Source organism: Carex rostrata, chromosome 12, assembly GCF_964058835.1.
Source record: "Carex rostrata chromosome 12, lpCarRost1.2, whole genome shotgun sequence".
In the NCBI taxonomy this organism is placed as follows: Eukaryota; Viridiplantae; Streptophyta; class Magnoliopsida; order Poales; family Cyperaceae; genus Carex; species Carex rostrata.
The window spans coordinates 1,833,088-1,842,641 of NC_135929.1; the positions used below are offsets into that span (position 1 = coordinate 1,833,088).

The following is a 9,554-nucleotide window of genomic DNA, read 5'->3' on the forward strand; positions in this document are numbered from 1 at the left end:
ATGAGGACCATCTAATATTTGATAGATTTTATAACTAACGTGTGCAAATATAGATACCTATGCACGCAAGTGTTAATATATAATATATAAAGTATTCATATCTAAGATACCAAATATTTCAAAAAAAATTTGACACATTACACACATTTTTTACACGTTTTTGGAGTTTTTTTTTTTTTCTCCGTTCAATCTCGTCATTATTTCACATTTTTTACACGTTTTTAGAGTTATTTTTTTTTTTTCGTTCAATCTCGTCATTATTTCTAACGATACGTGAGTTTTTGATACTGTACGAATTTAATATTATTTTTATGCTACAGACAGGAGAGTCGGCTCCAAATTTCCCTGGATACCGGGGACAGTAATATTTTTACTTTCAAACATCAACCTTAAAAGGTTGCCACTTGGCAACATATTGCTCATTTGGTAATTTAAAATTAATTTAAATATTGTAACATGTCAATTTTTTAGGTAGAGTATAATTAAAGCAACTCATAAAATTAAAACATTAAAATCTCTATTTTCTTTTTTTAATTCAGTTACCAACACAATATATAAGAACATATTGAACTATTCATTCACCGATAATTCACCAAATTACTACAGCTCACTTTAATATTATCAAATCAATACTTTAAAATGCTATTAATCTTATTTCGTATTAAGTTTATTTTGATAGTCAAAACTCAAAAGCAAGCACAGGTTACAAGAAAAGAGAGAACTACCATGAAAACAAAAACAAGAAAGTGGACTACTTCACCAGCACAGAGGAACGAGGGGCACCAAAACTATGATTATGGTGTCCCGCATAGGGAAAAAAAAATGCACAACAAAATAAAGAAATTAAATAGAACTCAATGGTATCTGAATTTAGAATTTTACACTATGAATGATCATCCAAACAACAAAAAATAGTGTGTAGTTTACCCTAAAAATATCTAAGAACATTACGCATGTACACAAAACCAGTAGGATATGATTGAAGCTATGCCTGATTCTTAGCAAACTATGTATTATCTTTACCATCCTTGGCAAGTTCATATATGAAAATTCAGCAAACAATTGCACTGTTCGTTAAAACAACACATCAAGGTACCAAATTCAAATTGTTATTAAATTCTTTCTGGGTACTAACTTGTGGAAATCAAATATGTCACGGGGGCAAAATGAGAACCATTATTCCTAGAAATCAAGCTGTAATATAAGCAAAATTTCTCCAGCCTTGAGACACCAATGGCTGAAAATGATATTAGGTCAATTCTAATCATACCAAAATAGCGTAACATTGTTATTGTTGTTAAGACCGCAAAGTGCTTCTACCATATCTCCATAGACTGACAGCTAGGACCACCGCACCAGCTGCACTTGCTAATATCTGAAAACAAGCACATTCCAACATAGGTTCCCACAATTAGTAACTTTGGATATTCAAATAGAAATATACAAATAAGGCAAAGAAAAAAGGAAATTTTAGAAGAAAACTCAAACCGTAGCATCTCTGCCGAAGCCTTTGGTCCCCCAAAGAAATGGCGGCGACTTAAAAAACTTCAAGCTAGAAGATTTAGGCATAAGAATCACCACGGTGTATTGCTTTTTACATGGTGATGGCAGTAGCTTTTGTAGTGCTAAATTCACCGATTCTGGTGTCAGTTCTCTCCTTACTTTGTTCCGTGCTTCGTCTTGTGTCTAAAAATCAGGAAAAGAAAATTAGAATTAAAAATATTGCCAACCAACGATTGTAGACATACTCGTAACTAGATGCTCATGGTCAGAGGGGTACTAGCGCATATCAACATGCACTTGAAATCTGCCAACTTTACTTTATATCTCTAGTCAATTGGTTTTGTTTCAAAAATTCCATGGAAGTTGCAATAAGGTAAAAGAAGATGTACCTCGAAAGAAGCACTGACATCTCCTACATAAGATCTTGATTGGTAACTCCTTAAAATTCGATCCAACCAGTAATAGTTTTCCTATTAAGAAGTTCAAGGCAACATAAATACCCAAAAGTATAATAGTTTAGAGTGGAAAAGAATTAATAGAAAACCTGCAATCCATTTTCATGAGCTCGTTGTTCAATTTCAAGAATAGTTAAAACATCCTGCTCAGAAGGTCCTTTTTCTTGGAGATGTGAGATCTCCTCTATTGCTAGATCAACCTATCGAAAAAGTTCATAAATGATAGGAAAAAATATTAGAAGCAAATCCATTTGACAGAAGTGCAGCATAATATATTAAGTGTGAAGTTGAACATACAAGCTTAGTAGAGATGTCTGGGTCGCAAGAAAAATTGACACTTATATCCCCACGCACGTCCCCAGTTCTAGAAGGTCTATTGCCACCCAAAAAGGCAGAGACACTCACAGAATATATCTAGAAAGTTTAACAAATTAGGAAAAGACATTAAATCTCAATTAAATTAGCATATTCAAAATATGAGAACAAAACTAAATTTAATCAGATTTTCACAGCTAGGACTATTTACCTGGCCATGTTTGAAGCGAAGGACTTGCATAATTTTGGTCTCTAGAAGTTTACTCAAAAACCCAACATAATGAATCTCTTCTATCTTGAGTCACAGGAAAGCACAGAAAAAAACACGTAAATGACAGAATCATCAGAATTAAAGATGCATACACACAAGAAAATATCAAACAAGTACCATAGACTCATTCTTCAATGTCACTGGAAAGGCCAACTGAACAGAGCACTGAGCTTCCACCATAGGGCTTCTGACAACTTCCCTGCACAAATGAAGCCCCTCAAATGATAGACATAACAAATTGCATTGTTATCCTCCCAATGTTTTTGGAACAAATAAGAGTTTATATCAAACAAGAAAAGAAATATAAAATGAAATTCGAACATAGAAAAGGCTTACCTGACAATTTTGGTGGGAAACTTGAAAGGCAGCCCCTTCAATTCATCACGATTGAATTGCATTTCAGGCTCTTGAGGCTTTGGTATTCCACCCTACACAACATGAAACTCTATGCAAATTAAATTCTGTTCCTTTGTTCTTTTTATCTATCTAATCGCTCAGTTTAAATGAAAACTAACCAAGTATTGCAAAATTAAAGGGACAGCTATGGAAGGGTTAATGTTGCCGACGATCACCACAGTAAAAGTAGAAGGGTCCTTGAAACATCGACTAAAATATTCACATGCCTTGATGGGATTCACTTTCTTCAAGTCGCCAATCCTAATTGGCTGCATCATCATTGTAAACAGAACTAAATTATAGCATAAAAAGAAAAGAAATTTATCAACTTCTATGTATTTTAACTTCGAAGGAGGAGGTGGTTCATATGGCACCCCATCCTGAATTCAAATCATTCCAAGTCTCAATTAAATTAAGAAATCAAGTCACATCAATCAAATAGTAACCATATAATGAAGTAGTGAGGAATTTGACATACCCTAAAGAAATAAGAGTTGCCATAATTAATTTCACGCGTGCAATTAGCAAAAGCAGTATAAGGATCCCTCTCTTGGGCACGGATTGCTTCTTCCGCCATTTGCATTACTATCTTAACCTCTTCTTCCCGTGGTTCCACATTTGTAGTGAATAATTGGTAAACTAGCTGGATCAGATGTTGGAAGAAATTTCATCAAAATGGTGCGCTTCAGCAAACTATTAGTAAAAAAACAGAAAAGTGTGCAAAATGTATGGGGTTCTGTGCCACTTAAGCCTAGACTACTAGCCCAACCCTTGGTAAAACACCTTCTTCTTTATTCCTTGTTTTCTACTAGGGGGGATTTCAACATATTATATTAGAGTTAGATATATATGATTTCTTCAAACACTTCTTCCTGTATGTTTACCAACATTTTTTCCCCTTTGCGAAAATGTCACACATAAAAAATAGTTCAAACTTCAAGAGGCAAACCTGTAGAGCAGTTTCAAGATCAGTAGGAGAACAATCACCACAAAACGTACGCATGTAGGCGCCAACTTTTGTACCAACTTCTGCTCTTTTACCAGCAAGCATATCCATAAGCACTGATGGCTTATATCCAAATACACCAATCTCACCTGATATGGTTGAGCCCATTGAACATGAAATGTAATCATCTTCTGACAGTTCTGATAAACCGCCATATGCAAACCCAGTAAAAACCACCTGTAAATATTAAAATTAGGAGCCACACCATCAAAAGCCGTCTAAAGGATTAAACAGAAGATATAAATGAAGGAAAATAATAACCTGATCATCAAGGAAATCGGTACATTTATAGCATACTCTCATCCCATTGGACAGTACAAATTCAGTTGCTCCTAGGCTTGGGTACTCCCCTTCTTCTATTATTTGACTGAAAAAAGTAATGATTGATATCATTTTTAATGCTTTGATGCATAGAAGATAGATATCGGTCATGATTACCAATAGTAGCTGTCATATTCTATTATTTGACAGAAAAAAAAAGTAATGATCGATATCATATTCAATGCTTTGATACATAGAAGATAGATATCGGTCATGATTACCAACAGGTGCTGTCATATTCTACCAGTCAAGCCAAATTCAGTACTGTGCACCAGCTGGTAACAAACTAATGCTACATCTGGGGCATTTATTAACAAAGAAAGAGGGAAAGAGCATGTTGATTGACAAAGAAATAATCTACTAACACATAGTTCATGTACAGTACCAAAATGGAAACAGTTCAGTACCCAGGTTCGGGACTCTGTGCAACAATTTCTTCAGGCACATGCTCCTCATTCCAAGGGGTTATGGTTCTGCGATCCTCCATTTTGTTCACCCTTGACACAATTGAGGTCAGATCCTCTGGCGTTGCATGCCGTCTCGGCTCCACCACCTTAATTACACAGCTGCATGTAGTTCGAAAATTCATGGCATATTTTGATACCTCCGCTGGAGAAATGTCTGGCAAGAGGAAAGAAAAATGTAATAAAAGATTAAAGATACAGACATGTCTTAACAAATCATACAGAATTTTTTTTTTTGTTTTTCCTGAAGAAACAAATTGAAATAAAGTTACAGATTATGGATCAACATAAGAAATAAAGGAAGAAAAACATGCCCCTTGAAACAGGTAGTTTCTAACTTACGAGGAAGGAGAGTCTTCTGTAATTGGGCTTCATATTCAATACCGACAACAGGTTCGTTCCGGAAAAAATGCTGCAAAAATCATGACTTCAAACTCTTAGAACCTTCAGAATATCAGATAGCAGCCCAATTATTTAATATACTAAAGAAGTGTTGACAGGAAAAAGATGACCCGACAAACCTGTAAGTATTCATCTCGCAGGCTTGTAGATTGCATCTGGTCGCGTTCTAGATATGCCGACTCAATTTCTGACATCATCAATGCACGTACTATTGATATTTCCCGCTCAGAAAATCCATGAAGCCGAACCCTTGCAAGCTAACCAAAAAAATAAGAAAATAATAATAAAGAACTACTTCGACCGAAAAAGCCCTAAAGTAAAATTTTGGTAGGGAAACTCCCCATTCATGGGAGACAATATTCTCAGCTGTTTTTCGGTTGGTTCTTAAGCAACTTGCACCCATTATGAGGAATAAGGAAATTGTAGGTTTGGGTCATCTCCTTCTGATTACCAAATTAACTAATTTCAAGACAAAACTTGAATGAAGTAACTCCAGATGAGATATTTTAATCTGTGAAAAGGATCAGGATTGGTGCTTAGAAGAAGGGGCCTTAAAAATGAACACCAAGCTCTTTCCTGTCACTTGTTCCCACCCAATTCCTCTAAGCAAACACAAGCTGAGAATTTCATTTACTCAAAAGGTACCTCAGTTAGCATTGACTCCAGAGCTACCAAAGTGCCTTTCTCACAGCAACTGGAGGTCATGATGTAGGCCTTTGCTGGACGAACCAGTACATCCGCAGAAGAGGAACAAGAGAAAAACGGTGGGTCGTTCCTTCGGGATATTTTGAAAAAACGTTGGTTTAAGGCACAGTGAAACATCGCCTCTGCCAGCGAATCTCTGTAGTCCTTCACTGTTTTCATGTCACTCACAGGTATCTTGCAACTTATCATAACTGCTGACTGTTTTTTTTTTCATTTTATTTTAACTGTCAGTACAGAATTGGAATAAACATAAAATATTAACAGATTTTGAACGCTGAATACACAAATCAGCTGCTCTAGTAAGTAATAACAGTCTTTACCACCATGTATTATTTAGACTTTTTCCTCTTGTTTACAAGAGTCTAGAACCAAACTACTTTAAGCAAAGTAAATTTTTATGTAAATGGTTTGGTACTGGCAGAAACCCAAAGGAATAGGATACGGAAGTTTCTGTTTCCTGTCTACTTTCTACAAGAAAAATAAACTAACCCCCGCAGCTTCAGATTCAACAAAACAAGAGATACGAGGATCTCCATGCGATGGTACAGGAAAGTCCGGTATTGGCAGTGGTGGGCAATTAGCTGGAGATTTTTCACCAAAATGGGTCTTTATCAGATCAACAACAACCTGCAATGACCCAACATAACCAGTAAGCTTCTAGTGCTTTAAACTATTACTAAATTTACTATAAAATAATGATATATATATATATATATATATATAGAGAGAGAGAGAGAGAGAGAGATAGGCTAATAAACAATCGATTGTTCCTGAGGTCCCGTACAACCAAGTCGTTTTCCGATTTTTAAGTCCAAATGATCGATCCAAACCGTTAGATGTGATCTCCATATTAAAATGTGCTTGGAGACCAAATTTTACATTTTTCTGAATTTTTTTACTATTTATTAAGCCACTTTGAAAACCACTGATCCAACGGTGGCTTAACAAAACAGTAAAACCAGAAGCCGCCGTTGGATCAGCAGTTTTCAAAGTGGCTTAATAAATAGTAAAAAAATTCAGAAAAATGTAAAATTTGGTCTCCAAGCACATTTTAATATGGAAATCACATCTAACAGTTAAATCATTTGGACTTTAAAAATCGCTCTCTCTCTCAAATTGGAAAAGAAACAAAATCATGAGGTCCCTCAATAGCTCAATTCTTAGTTGCAGTGTTCCCAAAGTTTCCTTTCAAATTTGATTATTTTAACAAAAAATATTTAAGTAAACCAAAACCTGCGGGTCATCGAAATCTCCAACTGCAACGACAGCCATGTTGCTTAGGTGGTACCACTTTTTATAAAACTGCTTAACAGTCTCAGGTGTAACTGCCCTTATGACCTTCTCCAAACCTATTGGTAAGCGTTCTGCATACTGAATGAAAGCATCTCAAAAAATATTAGTAACTTATCTGAAGTCTTTGACATGTCAAAATGCTACTGAAAATTAGATACAAGGAGAGAGAACCTTGGAGCCTTCAAACATGAGAATCCAATGAGCATCTTGCATTCTACCAGCAGCATTGCGCCCCCCTCTGTACTCTTCTAAGACAGCCCCTCGTTCCTTCTCCAAATCCTCAGCTGAGACCCTAACCTATATTATAAGAACACTAAAAATTTATAGAAACTGAACAAGTGTTTAGAAACAGGGATATAAGATTTCAATTCACTAACCTCTATCTTTCTGAGATAATACTATTAACACTGGTAATAAGACAGTAGCAAGTACCTGCCAGCACTCAAGAGTTTCTACAGTCTACTGTATAACACAGCACCTCAAAGTCAAAGTTTCACTGAAGCAAATATGACCAAATAAAATGGTCTGTGAACACGAGTCCTTGGTACTACTTTACATCATTTTGCCTGTTTTACAAGACCGATAAACTAAAAGGACCATAATATAAACAATTGAAAAAAATTCCGTACCTCAGAACTGAACTCAGCCAAGATAGAAATAGCCTGAGACAAGAGATCGGGCTTGTCGACAGGCACGAGCAATTCGTAAATAGTCTCTTCTGATGAGGTCATAGCATTCTGACAAGCACCAAACTCAGCCCCGATACTTTCTAGAAACTTCACAATATCATGGTTTGTGTACTTCTTTGTGGCACTGAAGGCAAGATGTTCCACTATGTGAGCAACTCCCCTTTCGTCCTCTTCTTCTAGTACTGAGCTGCCAATAAAAAATAATGATACAATAAAATAAAAGGCAAAACAGATATCTTGTTAGGTCTCTAAACAACCGATGCACTAGACGACTCGTATAAGTGCCAAGCTAAGCTAATTCAGAACCACAGGTGGCTTCACGCCAGTCGCCAGATAGGCTGAACCTGTGTAAGCTGTTAACTTTTTGATAGATATTGGCATGGCTTGATGTTTATAGACCTGGTCTGTTCCTCAAACTATTCTATATCCATAATACAAGTAAAAATTGAACCAAACTACCAGACCGGTACAGTCCAGTGCATGCCATACCTGCAGTCAGCCAGACTTGCATGGTACCAAAGATATAATTTGTAATCCTGGGTCTACTACGAGTAATTAAAATAACAATAATTATAGCATCATGGATATGCCTCTGTTAAGTGAGTTATACTTGGTTCTATCCATTCAGACTGAAAAGTTCAACAAACAAATCAACAACTGTCGATAACAGAGTAAAATACACAACAAACAGACATTATAACGAACAGGTGAACCAATCCCGTCTTAAGTTGATTTACTTGACAAAATGCGTTCCTTGTAATCCCATAATCTTCCCTCCTGTACTTCTCAGGCTAATCAACCGATGGAACTGAGCAGCATTGGTTTCAGTATGAGAACCAAACAGATTCGACCTCTGAGCTAGCCAATCTAAGCTTGATCGAGAGTAGAAAACTCACCCGACCTTGACGGCGAGTGCCAGAGCGGCGCGCATGCGAGGCTTGGGATTGGAGCGCACATAGTAAGTGAGACCGTTGTCCAGCACACCGTAGACCGCGCCTACAGGCTCCTGTGCCAAGACCTCATCCATGGCGACACTCACCAGCTTCAGAGATCGGAAACCGCCTCGCTTGATTGTGCTCATCATTGGTGGGCCCTCCGCTGGTAGCAGATCCATCTCTGCGTATGTATGTCCCCCACACCGGATCTGTTGGACAGGAAATGGAGGGTCAGAGACTCAGAGAGAAAGAGGAGTCTGCGCCAGAAAAGACAGAGAGGGTGGTCGGGTCGGGGTCGATGGGGTAGATTTTCCTTTTCCCTTTTCTTTTTGGTAATTGGGATTTTTTTATTGAAATGATCTAGAACTTCCGCGGTGCATCGAAATCAGCACCGGGTCCAGATGGGAAAGTAAGTGGCTGAACGGAGATAATAGACACGTCAGAGGAAGCGATGTGATGTGCGAGTAGGAATGCTAATTAGCTCAGCCGACTTAAGAATAACACTCTGATCGGAAATAACGGAGCATAAGAAATGAGTTCATTTCATGAAAATGAGATGAATAGAAATGATTTTGATTTGAAATTTTCTGATCGGAAACTATTTACAAGTGAGTAGAATTCATTTTCAAGAGGAAAAAAATCATCCATCATATTTGTTGAATTTATAGAAATTGTCATTGTTAGGGTTTCACAAAACTAAGAAAATAAATGTTAAATTGAAAAAAAAAATTTACTGAAGAACGATACAAGTTTGGAGAAAACAATTCAATACCTCATCGGACCTCCTAATGTGAAGAAA

At 36.8% G+C, this 9,554-nt stretch overlaps 1 protein-coding gene across 5 annotated transcripts; it reads right to left on the reverse strand.

The window, feature by feature from the left end:
* Positions 1 to 839: 839 nt before the first annotated feature.
* On the reverse strand, positions 840 to 9,116 carry LOC144563483 (Insulinase (Peptidase family M16) protein). Of its 5 annotated transcripts, none has more exons than XM_078312961.1 (21): positions 8,717 to 9,116; positions 7,761 to 8,002; positions 7,303 to 7,428; positions 7,072 to 7,209; positions 6,328 to 6,465; positions 5,779 to 6,036; positions 5,253 to 5,390; positions 5,074 to 5,143; positions 4,675 to 4,888; positions 4,208 to 4,313; positions 3,890 to 4,123; positions 3,419 to 3,583; positions 3,060 to 3,209; positions 2,881 to 2,972; positions 2,662 to 2,743; positions 2,485 to 2,568; positions 2,256 to 2,372; positions 2,048 to 2,158; positions 1,893 to 1,973; positions 1,489 to 1,686; positions 840 to 1,375 (listed from the first exon to the last, which is right to left on the reverse strand). In XM_078312961.1, exons 1-21 carry the CDS (start codon positions 8,775 to 8,777, stop codon positions 1,298 to 1,300), a joined length of 2,883 nt encoding a protein of 960 aa, XP_078169087.1. In that variant the 5' UTR covers positions 8,778 to 9,116; the 3' UTR covers positions 840 to 1,297. The 5 variants fall into 5 exon arrangements, with proteins under 5 accessions (XP_078169087.1, XP_078169086.1, XP_078169088.1 ...); XM_078312960.1 differs by having other exon boundaries at positions 7,761 to 8,007; positions 8,717 to 9,115; XM_078312962.1 differs by having other exon boundaries at positions 7,761 to 8,007; positions 8,722 to 8,912.
* Between the last annotated feature and the right edge of the window lie 438 nt (positions 9,117 to 9,554).